At 39.2% G+C, this 25904-nt stretch overlaps 1 protein-coding gene across 9 annotated transcripts; it reads right to left on the bottom strand.

Moving 5' to 3' along the window:
- On the bottom strand, positions 1-25140 carry LOC127632585 (transmembrane and coiled-coil domains protein 1-like). 9 transcript variants are annotated; one of them, XM_052111255.1, is made up of 9 exons: positions 25092-25140; positions 22393-22580; positions 21724-21812; positions 12305-12348; positions 10299-10561; positions 6838-7269; positions 5293-5786; positions 2559-2694; positions 1-1212 (listed from the first exon to the last, which is right to left on the bottom strand). In XM_052111255.1, the coding sequence occupies exons 5-9, from the start codon at positions 10518-10520 to the stop codon at positions 898-900; spliced, it is 1599 nt and encodes a 532-aa protein (XP_051967215.1). In that variant the 5' UTR covers positions 10521-10561; positions 12305-12348; positions 21724-21812; positions 22393-22580; positions 25092-25140; the 3' UTR covers positions 1-897. The 9 variants fall into 9 exon arrangements, with proteins under 9 accessions (XP_051967215.1, XP_051967208.1, XP_051967209.1 ...); XM_052111248.1 differs by having other exon boundaries at positions 10299-11069; XM_052111249.1 differs by lacking the exon at positions 25092-25140 and adding an exon at positions 24856-25053 and having other exon boundaries at positions 10299-11069.
- Between the last annotated feature and the right edge of the window lie 764 nt (positions 25141-25904).

Consider the following 25904-nt stretch of genomic DNA (forward strand, 5'->3'; position numbering starts at 1 on the left):
TTAAAACAGCGTGTTTATTCCTTTTATTTAAAAAATTAAAAATATAACTAAAAAGGACTATTTCATTGTCGCTATAAGAAACAGTACGGAAGCACTGAAAGTCTTTGAGCATTTCCAGCTCTTCAAGTATGTTTGTTTAGTTCATATACCAGGGAACTGTGCCTCTATATGGGTAGGCCAGTGGGGGGCATGGGACCAGGCCAGTGATGAAGACAGAGCAGTCTGGGCCTGCTCGTGTTTGAAAGTGTTCTGGTTCTTTTGCCCAGTATAAACTTAAGCCCATTCAATCAAACCACACACGTGCACGCACGCACGCACGCACGCACACCTCTGACAGAATCCGTCTTTTCCTTCATTCAGCAACAACTGCAGTGAAGTCCAAACAGCAGCAAACGGTTGAGTGAAATAAAGTGAAGTGATGAGCACAGGAAATTAAGATAAAAAGACCATAGTAGAAAGTGAGAAATAAAAAAGATTAAAAAGATAGTTAGGAGGTTAAAGAGCAGTTAATATGTATTAAAAATGAGGAGAAGGATCTCCATCCAGTGCATATTAAAACCACTCAATTCAATGCAACGCCACACTCAGTAAATTGCATCAATGTAACAATCCTAACAACAATAATTACAAGAACAATGAACAACACAATTTGCATTATTTCCCACAACAAATAAAAGGAAACTCAGCAACACCATTCATGTTGACAGAAAAAGGTCTTTAAAATGTAAACGAATGCACTCCTTCGGTGAAAGAGAAGAGGTTGCAGGATTTTTCCCACGTCCACCAATCTTGTGGCATGTCCATCTGTCCTAAGTGCAATGGAGACAGCGTTAGTCTCCATCCCCATAAAGTTCCCAACCTCCAGTCCCTTTATTAAATGACAGCTCCCCCTGCAGGTCATCTGGGGTGCATCACAAATTGGTCTAGGTAATGCGACATGGCTTCCCAATTCCGCCAGAGAAAAGCCAAGATAATGACAAGGAGCATTGTGGAAAGTGTACGGCTTCGCGTTTTCATCAATGGAACCACACAGTTTGCGACAGTCGACACAAACACTAGGAGAACAGCCATGACGGCCAGCAGTACATTGATGAGTTTGCCAAGTAAAGTGCGTGCTGTAGCATTTTCCAAACCCTCTAACTGAACCACTTGCTGCTGTTGCTGCTGAAGCTCCATCTTAGAAATGCGTGTTTGACAAGCCTCGAGCGCCTCCTACAGAAAGGGTAGATTGGTGTTATGGGTAACAGACAGAATACAGACTAATGTAGCTGCAGTCAAAGCAAGATGAACATAGTGAACCAAAGCCTGTACATTTACATTTTAGCTGATTGACATTTGTATTTATATACATATATACATATATATAGGCCATAAATCTAGACAGTAAGTCAATCACATATGGATTTCATAAAAAAAAAAAAATGTAATTACTAGGATAAATGTTGTCCATCAGACTGATAGAAAATAGATTGAGGAATACAGAAAATATGCACTAGTACAATACAGTTTCACTTAAGAGTCCATACACTAGAACTAATGGCAATTGAACATATTTCAAGACTTGTAAATAAATATCTCAAAAGGTTGACACATTACACCATACATGTTAAAGGGATGGTTCACCCAAAAATAATTTTCATCATTTACTCACCCTCATGATATACCAGGTGTGTATGACTTTCTTCTGCAGAACACATTTGAAGAAAAATCTTTGCTCAGTAAATCCTTAAAATGCAAGTGGATGGTGATTTCACTTTTGAAGCTCCAAAAATCACAGATTTAAATATTTTTTAACTATAAACCATCACTTCCGGTAAGCTTCACGAGAGGGTGGAGTTAAAACGGTCTATTGTGTGACGTATTTGCATTGCCATGATACAATGTTTGAGACATCCAGGATAAGCACACAAACGCACCAAGAGAAGAACGTGAGATTTACGTCTGTGAGTAAAGAAACAGATAAATACAGATCTAAACAAAAACCAAACAAGCTACTGTTCAGAGTTCCTTCTCACTTGTAAACAGCGCTGCCCTTCTCGCTGTGATGCACGTGCCTCAGTTCTCTCGTGTCTTAGGTACCAATGCGATTACATGAAATGCGCGTAACGCTGCAGAATGGAAGCATGAATAAAAGTAAAAAAACTAAAACGTAAATAGTTATTTTTCGCACTAAAATTGCTCGTGACACTTTAGAAGACATTTACGGCTGGAGTCGTATCGATGACATTTATGCAGACTCTCTGTGATTTTTGGAGCTTCAAATGTGAAAATCACCATCCACTTGCATTTTAAGGACCTACTGAGCGGAGATATTTTTCACATTTTCTTAAAATGCATTCTGGTGAAGAAAGTCATACACACCTGGGATATCATAAGGGTGGGTAAATAATGAGAGAACTATCCCTTTAAATATCTATGCTGGAAATAATTGTTCCTGTAGCTCAACTTTTAGAGTTAACAGGGAACACACCTACATATTGAAGGTATACATTGAATGCACTTTAAGTAACTTTGGATAAAATCTGAGAAATTAATACATATGGAACAAATATAGGTACCTGAATGTCTCTGGCTCGTTCATAAGACTGGTATGCGATTTTCTCCTCCATACTGGCCAGCTCCTGCTTCAGGTTGAGAATTTCATTTTGATGCAGCTCTGTTAGATCATTCAACTGCTCTTCTAAACGCTCACACCTAAAAGATAAACATAAAGGGTGAGAAAGTAACCAGGCAACTAGCCCATCATCCTATCCAAATAACTGTGAGCTGTTTTAATATAAAAAGCAGTGTCAGAAATTATCTTTCATTAAGGGTCAGAAATTGCCCCCAGATTTGATTTGTGGAATTTTGTCTTTTTGAGATAATTTGTTCTACACATAAAAATCTAACGTGCCATCTTTTCATTTTTTTTAAATTTTATCCCCTTTTCTCCCAATTTGGAATGCCCAATTCACACTACTTTTTTTTTTAGCCCGGATCTCAATCACATTGAGCACGTCTGGGACCTGTGGGATTGGAGGGTGAGGGCTATAGGGCCATTCCCCCACAGAAATGTCTGGGAACTTGCAGGTGCCTTGGTGTAAGATTGGGGTAACATCTCACAGTAAGAACTGGCAAATCTGGTGCAGACCATGAGAAGGAGATGCACTGCAGTACTTAATGCATATGGTGGCCACACCAGATATTGCTATCTTTTCATGTTCATACAAATATTTACACATGTTAAGTTTTATGAAAATAATAAAGTGAGAAGTTTCTTTTTTTGCTGAGATAATTAAAATCACAATTAACATGTTAAATCAACAGCCCTTATTACTTGTGCATCAATTTAAAGTTACTAAGAGGTCCTTAAAGACCAAAATTGTCCATGTCAAAAATCTGCTATAATATTATAAATGTATATTATTTTCCACTTTCAAGGAGTTCCGTTTTTAAACTAACATCAGTCCTGATCAAACCTACCAAATATTAATTTGTTTTCAGGATTTTAACCATTTGAATGCTAGTTTGCACACACAAACGCACGCCCACACCATTTATTCAATTGGCCTGCAGTGCTCTATAATACAGCAAACAGAAAAAAAAAAAAAAAAAATAATAATAATAATAATAATAATAGGCATGTACAGTTGAAGTCAGAAGTATATAAACAACTTAGCCAAATACATTTTAACATTCAAGTTATGTATAATTTTTTTTACAATTCCTGACATTGAAAACATTCCCTGTCTTAGGTCAATAAGGATCACTATATTTTAATAATGTGAAATGGCAGAATAATAGTAGAGAAATTATATATTTCAGCGTTTATTTTTTCCATCACATTCCCGGTGGGTCAGAAGTTTACAAACACTTTGTTAGTATTTGGTAGCATTGGCTTTAAATTGTTTAACTTGGGTCAAACATTTTGGGTAGTCTTCCACAAGCTTCTCACAATAATTTGCTGGAATTTGTCCATTCCACCCTTTTCCTCCAAACATAATGATGGTCATTATGGCCAAACGGTTCAATTTATTTAATCAGACCAGAGGACATTTCTCCAAAAAGATCTTTGTCCCCATGTTCACTTGCAAACTGTAATCTGGCTTTTTTATGGCCGTTTTGAAGCAGTGGCTTCCTTGCTGAGCAGCCTTTCAGGTATGTCGATATAGGACTTGTGAAGATGCTGGAAGAAACAGGTAGTCAAGTATCTATATCCACACAAAACAAGGTTCTTGGCTGATGTTCTAGAATTGATTTGCACTTTTCGCACCAAACTATGTTCATCTCTATGAGAAAGAAGGCATCTCATTCCTGAGCAGTATGATGGCTGCGTGGTCCCATGGGGTTTATACTTTATGTACTATTGTTTGTACAGATGAACGTGGACCTCTTCAGGTGTTACAAAATTGCTCCCAAGGATGAACCAGAATTATGGAGGACCACAATTACTTTTTCCTGTGGTCTTGGCTGATTTCTTCAGATTTTCCCGTGATGAAAGAGTGCAAAGAGGCACTGAGTTTGAAGGTACCCCTTAACGCATCTACAGGTACACCTCCAATTAGAAGCTAATTGGCTAATTGTCTAAAGGCTTGACATAATTTTCTTGGATTTCCCAAGCTGCTTAAAGTTAACTTAGTGTATGTACATTTCTGACCCACTGGAATTGTGAGTCAATTAAAAGTGAAACAATCTGTCTGTAAACAATTGTTGGAAAAATTACTTGGTCATGCACAAAGTAAATGTCCTAAACGACTTGCCCAAACTATACTTTGCTAAAATTAAATCTGTGGAGTGGTTAAAAAAATTAGGTGATGAATTCAACCTAAGTGTATGTAAACTTCTGACTTAAACTGTACTTGCCCCATATGCCAAACATGAGAAATGGCACCATCTGGTGGAAAATATTAATGTAAATTTTTAATGAAAACATAATATCATAGAATTCATGACATTACGCTTTAAATGGCACTGGGATCAAATACTGCCATTTTAAATGGGTTTCAATGGGGAAATTTTTGTCCATAAGGTCCTGATTGTAACTATTTTGTGTACAGTGATTTATAGATGTATTATAGGAAGAGGCTGAAATATCAAATAATTTTTTTTCTTCAAGAAATGTCATATAGACAAAAAAAAAACCTCCAAGGTGAGCTGTTGAAACTTTGAGATCTATGACATTTATACAGATTTATACAGTGCCTGCCATTGAAGAGAATGCAAGTCCATCCCTCACAGCCTTGTTTTATTCACATCAAAAATGGAGCTAGTTTGAATAAGGTCTATACAATTAGTTTCTATAGTAGCATGTACCTGTATCTCTCCTCCTGCAGAGCCTGCATAATATCTGTAAAATCCCTCTGATAGTGACTCTTCAGGTTTTCAAATGATTCTTCTAGTCGATTCTGGTTGTCCTTCAGTTCCTGGATCTCATGCAGCAGTGCATCGAAAGCAGAGCTCTGGCCTTGCTCTAGTGTGTTACCCTTTGAGCTTGGAGGCCCTCCAGGAGCGCCAGAGGTGCTATTTGGACCAGCTGACCCTGACGTAGCGCTGGAGCAGTCATCCTCACTCCCGTATTTTGGGCTGGATTGAAGCTGCCCAGGTCCTGGGGTCCTGGTGCCAGCTGTCACTGCACTTGGTATAGGTTCATCCCCTTGTTGTTCATCCAGAGTGTCTTTTAGGGCAGAGATATTATCTGCGCTTCCAAACCGGTTGCGAATAAGAGAGGCAAACTCGCGGGGTTTGGAAACTACTGCACCTGCAGCGGAGTGAGTAGCCTGAGAGAAACTGGAAAGGCCACCAGTCACCTGAGAAAGAAAACCAATTATGACATTGGGATAGGGTGTGTCAGAATGGTTGACTAGTGAATTTATAAAAAAAATGTATATACCATGAAAGAAAAAAGGCGTGTTTGAAGCGACATTACAGTGACTAGTCTACAATTTCCTGCCTAGAATGTTCATTTTTGGGAAAATTATTCCATTTACACTCCATTCTGATAAGTTGCAACTAAATTCATCTGCTTTTTAACAATGCATTTCAAGACAATTACGGTTAGAGTTCAAATTGCCAGCAGTGAGAAATATTCCTGTTATGTTTATTCTGTAGGACCATGATAATTGGTGCATTAAAAGGTCATAGTTATTTAGCCTGTTTGTTAACTCTGTCAGTCACACTATTGCAGGGCTGCATGTTTTTGCATTACTGTTTAATTGCTTTTAGTTGATGAACACATGCATTTTGATGGCTTTAGCATTTGATGGACATCTGGTGGACATAATCCTTTTTCATTAATTATTATCATGGTACAATAAATCAATATAAGGTGGTTTGATAATTTGTTTATAACTAATCGCTGCTCTGAAGAACTGCATTGCCAGCAAGGTGGAGAGGATGCTGAACATTAGCAATTCAAATTTTTAGAACAATTTCATAATGTCATGAATGGAAACTGATTTCCTCCTAAATTTACAATTTTGGGAAAAATAAATTAAAATCACATGAATTCATGCAGATTCGTTGAAGCTCGTTGAGCTTCATATTAACAGGGATAGGATAAAACCATTGGTATACTAAACATTAATTTGGTAGCTTTATTTAAAGTGGTTCTGTTAATCCAAAATTTCATTAAGCTCTTACAAATCACCAAAAAGATCAAACCTGGCTTGTGAAGATATTAAATGATTGGGTTACATTACATTTGTCATACTTATAAAAAAATATTTTAGTTTTTTTTAAAAAACCCTGGTTGGTCACCTACAATAATTTTAAAACATTTCAGAAGTGCAAACCTGTACTCAAAGCTCTCCTTAACCTTGAATAGAACAAAAAGAGGTGAAAACACACACACGACATTACCTTGGCACCCACACCTTTCAAACCCTGGTGCATGTCTCGCAGGACATCTTTGGGCTGGCGTGGTATTCCATTGTGCTCCACCTCTCTAAGCTTGCGGTGGTAATGTTCCAGCTTCCTCTGTAGCTGCTGGATGGTCTGTGCGGACTTCTGGTTCTTCTTTTCAAACACCTGCTTGATTCGAGCGCTCTGCTGTTTGTCTGCATTGTTGGCCAGCTTCAGGTACTCTGCTACATTGTCGTCTCTTGCTGTTTGTTCTATTTTGATCTGCTCTGTGAGTTTGAGGATTTTCTGCTGCAGTTGGGCGATGGCCTGCTTGGTGCGCTGAGGGTCAGGGGTGCCATCCACTGAATCCACACCATACTGACCACCATCTGAACTACATGACAGAGCGTTTGGAGATATGGCCAGGCCAGACACCTCCAAACGATCTTGCTGTGAATGAAAGACAAAAGATATACAGCAGTGTCAATAGAATCATATGTAGGGATTCTTTTTCTAAGGACATTGCATTGATACTTTGTATTTATTAATGTCTGCTACATCATTTCCTACAGTTCAATTAATGAAAAATACACACAAATCTGAAAAAAAAAACAAAACAAAAAAACATTTAGTGTTGTCATAGGTGCTTCTTTAATGAGCCTTTCTTGACCAAAATGAAGGCAAGTTTCTTCCACAGCCCAATTACGATGAATCACAAAGTGCTGAATCGTGACATATCATGGAGTGAATCGTATCACAGTGGTTTTACAGCAATATACAGTATGACAGCTCTATTGTCTAGCCTACTCAACAGTTATCTTACAAAAGCAATAACCAAGCTCATTAGTCATAGTAAAATGAAATTCATATATTTCAATACTTATCACACAAACAAAAACTAAAATAAATTACCATTATTGGCGGTTCACTTTCAATGCAGTCCATCTTGAAACCATTGCCACTTTCTACTACTACCTGAGTGACTACACCGGTCTCGGTTGACGGTAACTGTTTGGACCTCTGTACCATGACATAGCCCTCAAAGTTCTGAGATAATGCAGGGTATTCGTAACTCACTGATAAAGAATGGCACACTCCACCACAGTATAAATTTTGAAAGAAAAAAAGGAAACCAACATTTAAACAACTGAATAGAGTATTTCAAGTATATTTTGCATATGTAATATTTGAATTTAAGTAAGCTTTGATCATGTGAAATATTTAGTACATCTTTGCAACAAAATGAACTCTGTCCCTCCACCTATCGACCGCTGATAGGCGAAACCCGATTATATGGCTTTTGCTGATCGTAGATAAGACAGCTAGGGTGATCCAAGCATCCTTTAATGCATGATTATAAATGAGCAAAAGACCTCCAACAGCATTGCTCTATTGTGTCTAAACCAATTATTGTCAATGAGGTAAAATGTTTGCTGCAAATTATTAGTTTTCCTATTTGCGGTGTAATTTGATATAAGACACACAAGTTGATTTCTTATCTATATGGGCATGCACATAGAAGGAAAATTGGTGAACTGATCACACTGCCAACAGCCCATTTGATAAGACCCAGATGATACCTGTGGACTGCACCTCTGCCATTACACTTGACTTATGTTGGAATTTTCAAACCTAACTAGTCAAGAGTTCTGTTTGATTAACAAAGCATTAAAGCCTCTTATAGTTAAGCTAACTCACTGACAATATACATTAGCCTCAAGTTTCACTGAAAACAACATATTATAGCATGCAGCTAAAGCTCAGAACAACCAAATCTAGGTAAATAACTTTGCTCTGAAGACAAAACTGTTAAGAAGATAGGGGCTTGCAGATGGAAAACGGCTCTCTACTACCATTTTTCAACTTAAAATAAAAGGCAGCATATTGCCCCTTGCGGATCCACCTAAACACCCCCAATAGGCTCAAAGAGTGGTCTGAAATAAATGACAGGGCTTTTGTTTGAACACTCCCTTGAGATGAACATAGTGGATGGTCCCACAAAGCTCAACAAAAGGAGAGTTGAATTACTTTGGCAGACAAAAATCCTTTAGTGTATCTGGTGGAAATGCTTTGCTTTTGAAAATGGCATTCCTAAAAGGATAGTACTATGAAATGCAAGCATAATTACCCTCAAGACATAACACAGATGTCTTAGTCAACATTTCTCTTGGTAAAATACGGAGCAAGACAATGGCTATTTTGAGTGAGCAGACGCAGCTAAAATACATACTGATAGTAGAAGGCTGTGCAGAAGAGTAACTGGTTTTGCAAAAATTCGAACTGCACTTCTAAACATAGTTGCTGGTCATGCATGAGCAAACTTAACCTTGAATGAATCCTTGAGGACACAAGAGCAAAAAGTTTCCCAGATCCCACATACTGATTGGGAAAAAAGGGGATGAAAAGGCACTGGTTTTAATTTATACCTAAAGATGCACTGTGAACTAAAGTGCACCAAATGACTTTGCTAAATATAGCAAGGCTTAGAGAACATGGTGACCTGCCACACAAGCTTCCTGACCTGTGAACACTAAAGAAACCTCCAGGATGGATGGACAAGTTGACCGACACAAACAACATGCAAAAGATTGCGGTCTATATAGATTAGTCAAATTTCAATTTGACTGCATGTTACATTTAAACAACCTGCTATCACATACTAGTGATTTTCTGGAAGATCAAATCTAACATTATTTAACAATTTTATGCAAGCAGAGCCATTGTAATTATGTTTTCACAAGGATTGTGAGATTTGTCTAAAAAAAATATTACAAATGATAGGATTACTCAAATCTGAAATGTAAGTAAAATGTTACGGATTACTGGAGATGCTAAAAACTGACACCAAGTTTGTATTAAAAGAATAGTTCACACAAAAAGGAAAATTTCCATAATTTCCTCTACCTCATGTCTTCATAAACCCATATAACTTTCTTCCTTATGTAGAACACACAATATATTTTAATTAATATAGGGGTCTGACTTTTCAATACAATGGCAGTTGATAGTGACTCACTTGAAAGTCTAAAGGGACTCAATATCAATAGCTCATGTCACTCGTGTATCATATTCCAAGTTGCCTGAAGGCATAGATTTCAGGGTTGCTTCTCATCAAAAAGTCATTTCAGTGCAAATTTTGACATCCATTGCACGTTCATGAGTACTACGAGAGAACACCTCCTTCTGTACTCCATGGGAGTTCATACGGGTTTGAAATGGCATGAGAATGAGTAAATTATGAGACTTTTTGGGATAACTTTCTCTTTAAAATGATGGAAGATGGTTACCAATTATATCGTGAGATCCACAGCCGGACAGTGCTCAGAAATATGGTGCAGTAGAATCATGGGTGACTTGAGTTTGAGTCCCAACTCAAGGTCCTTTTCAGATCCCATACCCCCTCTTCTCCTCTCTCGTTTCCAGTCTCCCACTATGTTATGAAATAAAAAAAGCCCCTATAAAGTTAATGTAGTACTCACCCGTTCAGTCTCCTCAGTGGAGTGGTACCCAGAAGTCAGCAACATGTCTGCCAAAGCCGGGCTGCTGGGTGTATCTGTGGTGGAGGAGGAGCGTGGCCGTCCGGCCTGCAGCAAGGTCTCCGTGGTGCTGCGCCTGTGGATCTGGGGGCTGCCTTTTTGGGGGGGCTCCCCTCCCCCCCCTGCCTTGATGCGCCGGCTCTGCAGGCTGGTCCCTCTCTTCATTATGGGGGGGCCTCGAATCTGCTGCAGCACACGGCTCAGAGCTGCAGGGGGTGCGGAAGTATGGAGGTCAGAGTTAGGGGCGCAGACCATAAGGGCTGGCGCTTCCCCAAACTCTGGCCCCGCTTCGGGAGGCTCAGGGATGGGGCCTGTGGAGGAAGAGGCAGAGTCGTGCGGCGAGACAGACGAGCGTCTGCGCTGAGGTTGGAAGAACTGCTTCAGACCATGGCCCAGCACACCCATGTTTTCCAAGGCATTGTGGGTAATTTTGGACAAGCCGTGATCAGGCTCGGATGCCCTCCTGCTCACCTCCCGCTCTGCTCGACCTCCAGAGTCTGGCTCCTCCACCCAAGGCTGCTCGCTACCACCCTGGTCCATCAGGAGGCACCAGTCTCACTCAGAGGGTCAGCAAAGGAGTGGGCTCCAGCTAAGCCCCACCTCCACCACCCCTCTGATAGGCTGATTCAAAAGCCAGGAAGCAGAGGGTGGTAGCAGTCAGGTGGACTCAGAGCGTGTACATGCATCTGTGCTTTGGTGCAAAGTCATGCTTGTCTACCACAGAAGGAAAATAAAATGGATTATGTCATGCAGCTGTATGCAAATGGACCACAAGCAACAATTACTTTCGTTCAAATTAAACCTGAAGTGTGTAACTATTTCACTGTCAAAATACTTTCTCCTCCCCCAGCTTAATATGCAGAGACAACTTAAAATTAATAAATTCATAGGTAGATTTCCTCAACTGTACAAATTGTCTCAGTGGTGCTACAAAATTTGCTTTTTGAGCGACCAATTAAAGCAACACTGACTCAACCAATGGCGTAAGTTGGGGGCAGGAAAGGCTGTTTGTTCGATCGAGGAAATGCTGAAAACTTTTATTTTTGCATTTATGTTTGGAGTTACTAGTTGTGCAGAAATTACACACTTCAGCTTTGTCATAACAGCAGCACATTGGTTGGCATAGAGGCAGGAAGATACGTTTGATATTTTTAACTTTGGCCTGTTGTAGATTGATTACATTTTGTTTGATGAGGTCATTAAAAGAATGACTCCCCAATAAAATGAGTGACAGCAAAGGTAATGGATTTAAAAAAAAAAAAAAAAGCCACACCTTCATGTTTCTGAGCCAACCAACTAAAACTAGAACAGTAATATCACTTTAGACAGACTACTAACAGTCTACAAATATGGGTGTTGCCAAGCGAATGATGTATGACAAAACTACAAAGAAAAAAGGAGGGTACTAATTTCTGAAATGCTCATAGGATCAACTGTCTTAAGAGCACTTGACACCATAGAGGTATTTGCCAATTTTATTAGAACAGTATTTTCCACACTTCAGGTTGCATTTACCCACAAAATTTCAGACCCTTTAAGTGAAACTCATTGCAGAAATTTCTTCATAAATCCTTATCAAATCCCCTGATGATAAGATTAAAAAGCACACACACACACAAAGCAAAAGGACAGTAGAGGATTCAGCATGACAATGAGTGATGGCACTGTTAAACACAGAAGTGAGCTTAGGCAGGGTGTCAAACATTCAGTGGTAATAACCCTTTGGAGCAGAGGAAATACTACAGCCCCATATGGCCTCTCAACCAATAATGTATCCATCAAGGACAACTCCATATTTAATTCATTATCGAATTAGTTTAAATAAACACAGCATGCTGGAATTCACTCTAATGGACAGTACTAAATTACATGTTGAAAGACAAAAATCGTTTAGAACAATATGATGTGCAGTAACTTGAGGTTTCAGAGAGTTGAACAGTGCCTCCTACCATTAGTCCAGCCTGGCCTCCGCAGGCTCACAGTTCACGGTTGGCTGTGGAAGAAAATGGTTGTCACTATCAGACTGGATTCAATCTAATATGACACACAAGGATTGCAGACACAACATATTGTCTAACAAAACTCAATTATACACATTCAGAGCAATGATAAAGAGTCAAACAATGACAACAGGGTGGGCTCAAACTTGGATTTTAATGAAATTATTTTGGTAGCAGATTTCCTCATTTTGAACAGCAATTACCAGGAACATTAATATTCTTTCTGATTAAATCATTAGATGACATGGTTAGGAATGTAACTCTTTCAAGGAGAAGCGATCCATCTACAGGAGTCTTCAGTTGCATGCAAGTGTGTTTATTTAATGGTTTTCCTTTGTTGTAGAGTGGTATTCATTGCTAGACTTGAGCAGTTTGTTTACAGTGTTGAACTTGCATTGCTTAAACGTGTTTGGTAAAAAATGTTTTACTTGTCCCAGGGTATTCACTGCTAGATTTAGAATTGTTTGTCTATTGTGGGTAAAACTAGTAGTTTTTAGTGGGTCTATAAACAGTGATTTACTTGTTTTAGAGCATTATATATTGCTAAAGTTTAGCATTGTTTGCGGTGCACTGTTGCGTTTATCCAGCTTTTCACTTAACAGCATGTATATATTTGACGTGAATGCGGCAGTGGAAGTGGTAGCCCTCGTGTAAAGCACTGCTTGTGTAAAGTGCTGCTGGTCTTTACACAAGGGAGTCTACCTGTAAGAGTTCATCGAGCAACGATACCATCAAGGCACCACTCACCATAACACTGAAGTATCTTTTATTTGTATTTATTCTCTTATATTTTCCTTCTACATTCAACAAACCCAATTCCGGAAAAGTTGGGAAAGTATGAAAGATGCTAAAGGGCAAGACGAAAATCACTTATGAATGCACATGATCTCTGATCCCTCAGACATCACTGTCTAAAAAAATAGCATTCATCTGTAATGGATATCATAAACGTCACCTTGGGGTTACTTTAGTACATTTTTTTTCAATTAGTCAACACAATTCACCGCTGCAAGTTACTTTGCAAAGTAGAAGCCCTACAGCAACACTGTCCAGAAACGCTGCCAACTTCTCTGGGTTCGGTCTCATCTTAAAATGGAAAGTAGAACAGTGGAACTGTGTTTTTTTGATCTGAAGAGTCCACATTTCAAAATGTTTTTGAAAAACGAAGTCGTTGTGTTATCCAGGCCAAAGAGGAAATGGTGTCTATATGGGCTAGGGGTGTGTCAGTGCCCATGGCATGGGTCATTCACACATTTGTGAGAGCCCCATGAATGCAGACAGGTATGTAAAAATTTTGAAGCAACATTTACAGCCATTCAGCAGTCTTTTCCAGGGAAGTCCCTGCATTTCTGCATTGCACTTCAAACCACATACTGCCCGGATTTCTAGTGCATGGCTGTGTATGCAGAGAGTGTGGGTGCTAGATTGGCCTGCTCACAGTCCTGACCTGTCTCAAATTGAGAATGTGTGGCTTATTATGAAGTACACCATACGGCATCAAAGACCCTGTACAATTGTGCAGCTAAAGACCTTTATAAATGGATGACGGGGGAAAATTCCACTTTCTAAACTTAACTTGTGTCTTCAGTGCCCAAATGCTTAAGTATTATTAGAACAAATGGTGATGTTTCACAGTGGTAAACAATCAACTGTCCCAACTTTTTTGGAGCGTGTTACAATTATCAGATTTGAAATTACTGTACATTTTTAAAAATCAGTGAAAAACCAATCATGTGTAGTTGTAGTGCTTCAATTCAGCAAAGCATGATTATAATTTTCAAAATCACTTTGTTTTTATTAGCATTTTTCATACGATCCCAACTTTCAGAATTGAGGTTGTAATAGGTTTACTTCACGAATAACATGTGCCCTCAAGCACATCCCCATTACAGACAGTTTCTACAATATGCGAGACACAATGCAACCAACACAACATACGGCCAATCTGCATAACAGCACCTGCTCCACACTTTTTCAGTGGGACTCTGGAACTGCCAGTCAGCTGTGAACAAAGCGGACATCATTCCAGTCTTCACCACACAGTCCACCCTCAGCATCCTCGCACTGACCGAAACATGGATACATCCAGAGGATACAGCAATACCCGCTGCACTCTCCAACAACTTCTCACACCCCTCGACACACCGGAAGGGGTGGGGGAACAGGTTTGCTCATTCAAAACAACTGGACATTTTCACCACACTCCTCTCTATTTGGGCTTTTCCACTGCACTATAGCTCTACTCGACTCTGCTTGCTTTTTGGGGGTTTTCCACTGTGGATAGAACCTGCTACTTCTACTCGGTCGAGGTTCCAAGCGAGCTGAGCCTAAATGTGACGTCAAAACTCTACAGATCACTGATTGGTCAGAGAGAATAGTCACTACCAGAGTCACTGGATCTGTGACATTAAACCCACTAGTTTAAAATTAGCAAAAGTGATAGCAGTATCATTCCTTCAGGTGACTTTCAAATAGTAAAAAGAAATGGCTGTGCGCAAAACTACACGGTGGTCAATAACAGGTGTAGACGATCCTCTCGTTAGCAACGAACAAAATGATGCAAAACAAAAAAGTTTTTCAGGATGTGTCTCAGCTGTTGGCTGCACACAGCTACCAGCAGACCTACCAGCAGTGTAGGGATGCACCGATCAGGTATCGGCTCCAATACTTAAGCTTTTAGATGGATCGGGTATCGGTCCGACGAGTCCGATCCAAATCCGATACTGTGTGTTAGTCATGTTCGTTACGGTCAAGCTCCAAAAATGACATAAATGAACCATTAAAGTAGTTCATATGACTTGTGTATTTTATTAAAAGCCACTTAAAATGTGCAATATCTCTGTGAATCACAAAAGGCTGCGATTAATAAGTAAATATACAAAATGCACGAGCAGCTCCAGCACGTCAGTGAATGGCGCTGCGCTGTTTATACACACACACACACACACACACACACACACACGCGTGGCTATTTTTAGCCTTCACAGCGGAGTGCAATATTTGAGCACTACTCAAGAACAACGTCTCAGATGCTCAATAGTTTGGTTCACTTCTAATATGCATTTAGAACACCACTATAGGCTTTTTTTGTTTGTTTTAGAATGTCAAAATAAAAGTGTGAGGGTTTAAATGTTAAAGGTGCACGATTGAGATATATTACTATTATAATATATTATTATCATTTGTTTATAAATTGTAATATTTAGGTTGAATGGGTTCCAAAAAATAACTGTGTAAATGAAAGTGGACTGATGTCTTATGGTGCATTCGCAGTATTCCCCCTTCTCTACCGGAAAAGGACAGGAGGAGGGGCTTCTACAACTTTGTTCGTATTAAAGTACAACCAATAGCTGGAATCAAGTAGACACACATATTTTCAGAACTTACCAGGTAGTCCAACTTCCTCGCTCACTTCAAAGTGATGTCTTTTTTCATCTGGTCTCTGTACATGTATTATGCTGTGTCATACAATTCCGGGTGTCCACAAACCGCTACAACAATTTTTTCATAAATTTTTCCAGATTTCTTCTGCTACTACGTCCGGGCAATCTCAATGCTGATAGGCTTTTACGACAACGAGTCATGTGGATTTCTCACACAAATTAAGTGAGTTTGCATGTTCGAGACTTTGTATGTAATCGTGCCATGCAAAACACTCGCTTCGCGTTGTATGTGAATGCACCATAACAACTAAATTTATCAAAAAAAAACAAAGATATCTGAAGTCCAGATAAAAAAAAAAAAATAAAAAAAAACAACGCTTCTTTTCTACTGATGACTTATACTGGAATTACTGTTAATTTTACTGCTACATTATCCAGTATACTAGTTCATAATAAAGTTTCTTACATTTATATTGAAATAAGGTGTAGTTAGATGTTTGCTTCTCTTTACAATAAAGAGCACACCCAATTAATTCCACAAAATAATGTAAAGATATTCTGAACTGATTATGCAAAAAACGTATTTTTGGCCACGGCAGAGGATTGTACGTTGTTACGTTAACTCTATATTCTGCTTGAAAGCTTGCTGCTATAACAACCAGGCAAATTTAACTGTTCCCATGCACCCAAAATCACCATGCAACAACTGCTTTATGCATCACAATGAGCTAGCAGTCGTATTATTTTTTTGTGAGTAATGTTTGTGTCACATTTAAGATGATTTCACGGCAGTTGAGGCGACGCAACTTTGACGATCAGTCTATAATCCCACCCACGTAGTTGGTACTAAACTGCAGTGGAAAAGCAAGCTCAGAAAAGCGAGCAGTCAAAACGTAACGTTATATATGGCACGGAAAAGTGCCATATATAACAATATACCTTTTGAATTCCATGCTATTTCTACAACGTGAGGGGGGTGATTCTGGATTCCACTGCATCTCTCACACACACACACACACACACACACACACACACACACACACTTGTAAAGAGTTATTAATCAATATTTATCCTTGTAAATATCAGGCTTATGAGATTTACCAGTTATAAAATGACATGTGTGAAATGTGCTCTCTCTGGGTTTATAAGAAAAGCCTATATAAAACCTACATTTACACTTCTAGCCAACCCTGACTGCCTAGGTCACAGGGGTCACTCAGGCCTGTTGCCTACGTGACAGTTCTTAGTTAATGCATTTACGTTACTTTTCATCTTCAATCACTAGAGAATAATGACGAATATTGTCTGAGCCTCTTACTGAAAGAAAGCATATCTAATCAGTATATTTGGGAAGGTTTCCTGGTTAGAGTTAGAATTCGACCAAATCCAAACTTGAAGACGCCGTGTATCTTAGAGTGTGCTTCTGTTACTCTTTTTTGACCTGATGTGAACAACTTGCAAGCAGGGGAGGGGAGATGACCATCTGACAGAACAAACTGGCATATAGTACCTCAGATTGGTGACCTCAGTGGGTATCTTTTTGCCTAAACCGGGATTTGACTGACATCCTGATAATCAATATAGATATACTTCTGGCTAACAGCCCATATGTGGACATTTTTAAAGTTTATCTGTGTCTTAAACAATCAGAATCATTCAACCTGACATGATGATGTACCTTAGTGACTTGTGTGAGAGTATAATTGCTGCTGTAATGAGAATGTGTAAAGGGTGGCCTACGAACTCCTTGTGAGTGTGAAGCTGACTTCTGCGGATGAAACGGCAAACTATTCTTCAGTAAAATCTTCAATTGATTGCATCTCTGACTCCTGGTCTTCATTCATCATATCTAGTCCTTGGGTCTTAACCGTAAAATCCCCTTCAAATGCAACCAACAAAAATCAGTTGTTGTCATCATCTATCGCCCTCCAGGTCAGCTGGCAAACTTTCTGGAATTGGATGTCATTCTGTCCTCCTTCCCAGAAGATGGTAGGCCACTTGTGGTTCTTGGAGATTTCAACATGCACCAAGACAAGCCCCAGGCCACTGAACTTCATGCTCTTCTGGCCTCGTTTGACTTGGAAAGACTAAGCACTACAGCAACTCACACATCAGGCAATCCCTCATTTTTACACCTAAATGTACCAACTCAAATGTTCTTGTTACTCCATTACATGTCTCTGATCACTACTTTGTTCAATTCAACATGACTCTCCCATCTATATTATATCACCCTCATGCCTTTACACTGCAGTCTCTACCTCTACAGAAATACATTCTCAGCACCACACCCTGTCAAATACCCGCCTCCTGTATGCAGCTCTTCAGTCTCCATGTTCTCTCCTCTGACTGACACTGAAGTCTCTAAACTCCTCCTCTCCAACCACCCCACCAACAGTTCGCTTGACCCCATTCATTCCCAAATTCTCCAGGCCATCTCAGTCCATCCTACCTGCATTCATCACTCACACATATGACTAACATCTACTTACAGGCATTTTTCCCCACTAGATTTAGACATTAGGCTCGAGTAACCCTGCTGCTGAAAAAACCTGCACTTAACCCTACACAAGTTGAACACTACAGACCAGTCTCTCTCATCCCATTAATGAAAAAAAAAAAAAAAAAAAAACACTTGAAGGGCAGTTTTCAATCAGATCTCTCACAGAAGCTGCTGAATGGCAGTCAGTCAGGCTTCAAAAGAAGAAACTCCACCGATACTGCCCTGACGTCGGTCACAGAGTTGCTGATACAGGTGAGAGCTGGATCCAGATTATCCATCCTGATTCTATTGGACCTTTCTGCAGACTTTGGCACAGTCAATCATCAGATCATACACTCCACCCTCTGTACTCTAGGCATCACAGGAACGGTGTTTGACTGGTTTAATTACTCTCTCAGGTAGGCCCTTCAAGGTAGCCTGGAGAGGTGTCGAAGTCAGAAAATTACTGGGGTACCTCAGGAGACACACACACACACACACACACACACCAGAAGCATGCGGCAGGCTAGGGAACGCGCCTTGTTGTACCAACACAGAGGCACCAAAACTATTTCTTTTGGTTTAATTATACCAAGTTGGTGGAATTACCTTCCCAAATCCATCCGTGAAGCTGACTCACTTGGTTTTCCATGAGCACTTAACCAGTCACTTAAAAAAATAAAATTCTTGTTGCACTTTAATCTGTCTTGAATACTATTCTGATACTAGTGAAGCACTTATCGCACCACCGTCTCCTTAAGATGGTGGTCTTATAATGTATTCCTCTTTTGTGAGTCGCTTTGGATAAAAACATCTGCCAAATTAATAAAAATGCTCAAGGTTTCACAATATATTCATTTTAAAATGGATGATTATCATACTGTTGAAATTCTTATTGATGGTATTGCCAGAATAGGTAACATTTACACAGAATCAAATAAACTTTGTGTTATTTTTCACATAAGATTGATCTTATCATGATGATCTCATCAACGATGCAACACATTGCAAGCTGCAGACAGCAGGGGTGAGAGACTAGCGTCTTTGTGTTAGTGCACATCAGCTGGTGGAACTTTAAATCTCTCCCGGTCTCGACTCCCGCTCAGATTGGGTCTCTTCCGCGACTGGTTGAAGCAGCTCTGACCGCACAGAGAATGACAGTTTTGGAGTTTGTGTTTATTTACAAGTCATGCTCCCGTATTATTTGAACTTTAAGGATGAAATAAAGATATCACCAAGCTGTGATCTGTGTTTCTATCAGACACTCGAGCTGCTGCGCTGCACTCCTCTCGCGTGTCATCATTATAGTTTTATATGATGGTTATGTTAAACAACATCAAGCGACTACTCGACAACGGAATTATTTTATTATTATTGCCGAGATTTGTAGTTACAAATGACAAATCACCAAGTGCAATGCTTGTTAGTGTTTTCCACGAAGACGCCCACCAGATTTTTGTAGACAGCTGGATGTGGCACGAAAATTGACAGAGGCGGCCGTCTAGTAATTCCCTATGCAGGAAAAACCCTGCAATAAATTACTGATCTGAATAAATTATCTGAATTGTTAATTGAATTACTCAGGTTTCATAAATCATACAATATTTTAGTTATAATACTGACTACTGTACATGTTGCAATTTTAGTTTATCGTTTTACCCATTTTTTATTACTTCCTTTAAATTTTACCTTGTCAGATTAAGAGAGTGCCCTGATATTAAAGATCAAAAATTTAATGATTAAAGTTGAAGAAATCAAATATAAAGTTCAAGAATTGGTTATAACTGAAATATGGGTGTTTGATATATTTCATAACCAAATATTAAACTGCTAATTTTCTCATCAATGCACCTCAATACCGTAATACCATGGCAATTTGTGATGTCATCATACCGTTACACCCCTAGACACAGTATACTGCCTGATTCAGAAAATAAATTAATTTCCCTTTATACAATTTGGGAAACTAATTTTGCAAACTGCTGTGAGCAAATATTGCATTAAATCATTAAAAAGTCCACAACAAGCTCTCTCCATTCTCTAGAGGTTTCAGGTGGGTTCAATCGAGATTCGTTGAGTCTGACAGTGAAGCTCAGGCTTAGGAATGGCCTCAGACAGAATAACAGCCTGCCCTAATCCTCTTTATTCAGCTTACTTCAACACACATGAACCCTCTTACTGCACTACCACATCACTCAGTCCATAATTATATCAACTCTTAATATCACTGGCTTCCAGCCCTTCATGAATGCAAGCCTTACCTCACCTTATCGAGTGTTCTGGGAAGTACGTTTCTTACCCTTCACAAACAGTAAGCATTCCCAAATACAGTCTTGTGAATGTAAACCCCATACCATGATCAACCATCCATGGCCATACAGAAAATGTGAAACATGTCCAAACATCAGTCCAAACCTGTGCCATACACTGGAGTGCAGCAAATAAACCCTGACCTCGTTTAGTTCAGAAACATAGCATCCAACACATGTGGGAGTGGCATGAGAGCAAGGTGACACGCAGTGCTGTGAATTAACTGTTGTGTATGTGAAGCCATACCCGGAGAAGAGTGTTGATTTGTCTGTGTCCTACATGCATAATTAAACAGACAAGTGACAGAGTGATGCACATGCCTGGCACAGCTATTCTACAACAATCATATTCAACACAACAGCAGTCTGACAAGCCAAGCGCACACCCAAGAACACCCTGGGGTTGTCACACCTGTTATATCTAGATGTTTTGCAGCCCAAAATAATAAATGTATAAACAATCAGCTTGAGCAACATTCTTGTTACCAGACCTTCCTAGTATTTAAGCGTTGACTCTCCTGCATCATATTGCCGTTTTCAAATTTATCCACTTTGGAGTGCGTTTTCAAAAAGCTCAATTTTCGCAGACAAAAATAGTGTTGATGGAAGGCCAAAACGGAGAGAAAAAGATGTGTTTTCAAAAGAAAACGGATTAGTGTGGACAAGGCCTGAAACTACACAGACAATGAGCGCAGATGACGTGATGGTGGTGGGGGTGCATGCACGCTGTTCAAAGTCAGATGGAATCAAATAATAAAATCACATCTTTTCGTTTTTCGGCCCAACCTTAGCATAATCACGGAAGAGAACTAAATGTTATTTGCATATAGTAAGGGAATTGAAGATCGGATTTATATTTGTTTGGTGGAGACACATTGATATTGTCAGGTGTAAATGTAACGAGCTTATTCAATCGGATAGTAATCCGATCATTGACAGTGTAAATGGACCCATAGAGCTCTTGGAAAACTTTTAACGGAAGGAATTCCAAAGTAAATTACTAATTAATTTGTAACAATGTGAATGCGTTTAGTTACTTGTGGATCAACTAAAGGCCACATTTCCAAATAAAAAAAAAAAAGCAATGTCAACAAGATATATATATTTTTTTACTAAAGGTCCTCAAATCAATGTTTTCAAAAGTGGCCATTACAATGAGTTGGGTTGATACATGTATTAATGGTTAAAGCATACAGTATTTGACTTGAGACCAGGGCGGTGTTGTGAGAGAGATGTTATTTGCTCAGTCCTGAGGGGAGACCAGACACTAGGTGCTCGGAAGTCTAAGAAAGCAGAGCAGAAAAAAAAATAATGGTCAAAAACCATTTCAATGAAGGAGGCAGACTTAAGTAACATAACCTACTTCAAATCTGTAAACATTTTTTAATATTCTATAACATATCTTAAATGGCCATTATTTCAAGCATTTTAAAATAATAAAATCAACCAACAATTATTTAAATGTCATATTTTAAAATATGCAGATAAATCAACAGGATTTTTAGTCAAGAAAAATGAATCGTGGCATGCATACACAGAAAATACAGTGGTTTTTGAAGGAGTATTTTTGTTTGAAATGGGTCAGCTCATTCCCTCTCCCTCACTCCTGTTCATATGGCTTGCCAAGGTCACATCACTATGTCTGTATATGTGAATGTCTTTGAGCAATAACACACCCCACTACAGTAAACACATCCAGGACAGTCAGCACAACCATAGCATTATAAACATCCATTCATCAGTCTGGCTCTATATTTAATAGCTTCACTTGCAAAATATTTCACAGTGAAACAAACCAACAATTGTTCTCCCTGTGCCTGTACAAAATAGAAGGTGATGAAGGACATAAGCAACTCTCCATACCTTCAGTCCCAGTCATCAGTAGGCCTGCTTGGTCTTCCAACAAAGCAAACTGATACGGTGGATAAATCTTAGAGGTAATCCAAAATGGTTTCATCTGCACATAGACGATGACTGACCCTCAGTGATGGGTGAGCGGTCCTCTTGACACTTCAGTTAACTTGCCCCCATAAATGTAGGAATATTACATGCTGGAAAAATTAAAAAGGCATATATTTCAGGAAAGACAGTCACATTACAGTTCACATCCATTCAAAAGGTATGTGAATGCGGGAGACCGGAAATGCAAGCAAATGCGAAAATTCTGCACTACTCTGCGGAGGAAAGTTCAAGTTTGGTGAACACTGAACTGCAAATCCGGATGACGAGAAGACGTGTGCACCGTAGAAGATTGAAACGCAATACACTGACCTCTTAGGTCAATTCAAAAGAACAATTTCAAAGCTGCATGAAACCATTGAGAAGAACCTACATACGTTCAGAAAAAGATGTGTACTTGGCCACACTTAGCAAAAACCTTGTATTAACATGCAATGTCTTTTCGGATCAGGATTGTGTCTGGATATTCTTTAGCTGGATTGCATTTACACCTGGCAGTCATACACAGCCGATCAAAGAAACCTACACAAAATAGAAAACTCTACTTACATATTATATCAAAGGGTGTGGATACTGAAAATTCTCCATCTTTTAGGGAATTTGTAAAACACAGATGGATCAACTTCAACAATCAAGGTTTTACTTCACTAAACAGTTTTTAGTGGACACCAATGATAAAATTTGGGACGCCAAAAACACTAACAATGGACAACTGCAGCGTAACCTCATCACATGATTAATAACTTGCATAGACAATGTACACTATCCGGATACCAAAAATGCATATGCATTTACACTTATGAACGTGGTCAGAATCTGTCAATGAGCACCTCTAAATGAGTTTTCAGTGTTCCAATCGCAATGCGTCTTAGGGTTATTTACAACTGGCATTTAATGTGGTCAAGTGCCATCCGATAGCGATCCGATCACCAAAAATGCATTTCATGCAAGGTGTAAATGGGGCCTCTGTGGAGTTTTGTAGTGGAGAAGCAGAAATTTTACCTTGTGTAAACTGGTCATACGCATATTTAGCTTTATGGCAAGCCCTTTTAAATGCACCTGTACCAGGCATGGTTATGTATTAATCAAGAAAACCATATTAGATCTTTCTTGCTCTCCCACTCTCTAATAACACCTTGGATTTCAGGGCAAAGATGTAAGACTACAGCAACAATCTTATTCCTGGTGAGAATTTTTGTATTGTTATCCTGTAATCTAAAAATCCTTAAGATATATTTACTTTGTTGTTTTAGAAGTAACACAGCATAAGTTGATCTTATTTTAGAGAGAGAGAGAGTATAATATAAGTGTATTTTGTCTTACTGTATTTTTTCACTTGTTCCAAATGAAGTCAGTGCTAAAGTAGTAATCTAACTAAAGTATATAGATCACATTACTGACACAGAGCAATCTAACAGAATACATTACAATTTACCTTTTTATTGTATTGTATTCCACTCCAGATTACATTTTTAAGTAACCCTACATATACTTTTCCGTTGTGATGTCTGAAATAATTGTGTGTGCTCAAAGCAAAGTGATACCAGGCCTTGTGTGGTAAAACACAAACAATTCTTGATTTCTAGATAAGGTTTGAGGAAATACTGCCTTGTCCAGAAACAAGAAATCTTTGCATATTGAAATACCAAAAGGAATAAGTTCTCAAATATTACGGATTTTACTTTCGAGTAGTGGTCTAACAACCAAGTTGTGGGGGGCACACAGACCCAGATGCTCAAAACAAAAAATTAAATCACATCGTCAAAAACTGATAAACATGACTGGCTATGTGTATGAAGCTAACAAACACTGACCTCACTCGTCTTGGCAGTAAAACTCGAGTGTCAGTGACATTTTAAGAAATGACATGTAACACGGGCGGTTTAAACATTAATACAAACACATTTGAGTATGTGAGACCAACGAATGTGCCCCAGGGTTGAATTAATCTGATCATTTTCATGAACTGCCCGTTAAAGCAGTCGTTAGCAGAGTTAGCTGCCCGGCTAGCTGATAGATGGACGGTTTACGCCCAACCCAGGCTAATACTATTAAATGTCGGTACAACGCACCGCTGCACACACTCATCAGCCGAGACTGGTGAAAAAACATAAACATTGCACTTAAAGCACTCAAGCGGAATGAAGAACAACAAACCATTAAAACCCGTGAGTCAGTTATATTACAAGCTGTATGTTAACGTCTGTCAATGATATTTACAGACACCCAACATCATCAGATCAAGCGAGTAAGCAATTTGAGTGGAGGATCTTTTAGCACCATACACCAAAACAGCGGATCATTTGGATTAGGAGCGGTTAGCAGTGAGATAAATTAGTGTAAATTAAGGTTTTGGTGATGTCTGACCTGCTGCACCTGATCTCGCAGCGTGCCCGAGCTCCAGGCGAATAGCCAGGCTAGTCTGCTAACGTCACACAGGCTAAAACCGACTAGCTCGCGAACAGCTCAGCCAACAAACTGACCGACTGTGACCAGCCTCGCAATCCAAACTCTAACATATAAGCGGCGGCTTCGCGTTACAACGTACCGCGTTGTAAATGTATTGCATGCACAACCATATGCGTGTTGTAATTACAACTTACATGAGCGCTGAGAGAGAATTGTGCTGGTGCCCGTAAATTTCTCCCGTTGAAACACTCCCATGGTGACGTCAGCGGCGCGGCCACGGTGTGATGGAATCGACTACATTGAAGACACAAAAAGCAGAATTTGTTTCAGTTTTGTCTCAGCAAGATGGAATCGTTAAAATAGAACAAGTTACACAAATCACTCATTAATAAACACTTTAAGCCTGCATCTCACTATCTGATTCATTAGAACATTAGACCAATATCCAAAAGGATAATTCTCTTGGGGTCTCATCCTAAGAGTCTACCTGGTATTAAACACTAGGCCTACCTTGGGCACCATAGCTAACTTTAAGTCTCCCAAAACGGACGATTTTACACAAGATATCTTCAGAAGGAACGTCTACATCCAAAAAAGCTCCAAGACCAATTATTAAAGTAGAGCTCAACATTGTCAACGTCACCATTGTGACAATTATGGTTGCTTACCCCCGATGCATGGCAAGTTGAGTTTTTATTCTCAAAAATAAAGTCACTATAACTATTGCAACAAACTAAACCACAAAGGTTTATGAGTTTGTCACCAAACACTGCATTATTTATACTCACATTTGAATTGGGTTAATATATTGTGTGACCAATCAAATGAGTTCATCATTCAGCTTGTGTATCAATAGATTAAGAGTCTACAGGAGAGGTGCCAAAATGCATAAACCTTTGCATCTTTATAATAGAAATCTATCTATCCCATCAGTACCTGATGGGATAGATGGAACACTCTTAACCACCACAGGAGACGGTACATCACGCCAAACACGCTCTCCAGCC

This window comes from Xyrauchen texanus, chromosome 39 (genome assembly GCF_025860055.1).
Source record: "Xyrauchen texanus isolate HMW12.3.18 chromosome 39, RBS_HiC_50CHRs, whole genome shotgun sequence".
Taxonomy (NCBI): domain Eukaryota; kingdom Metazoa; phylum Chordata; class Actinopteri; order Cypriniformes; family Catostomidae; genus Xyrauchen; species Xyrauchen texanus.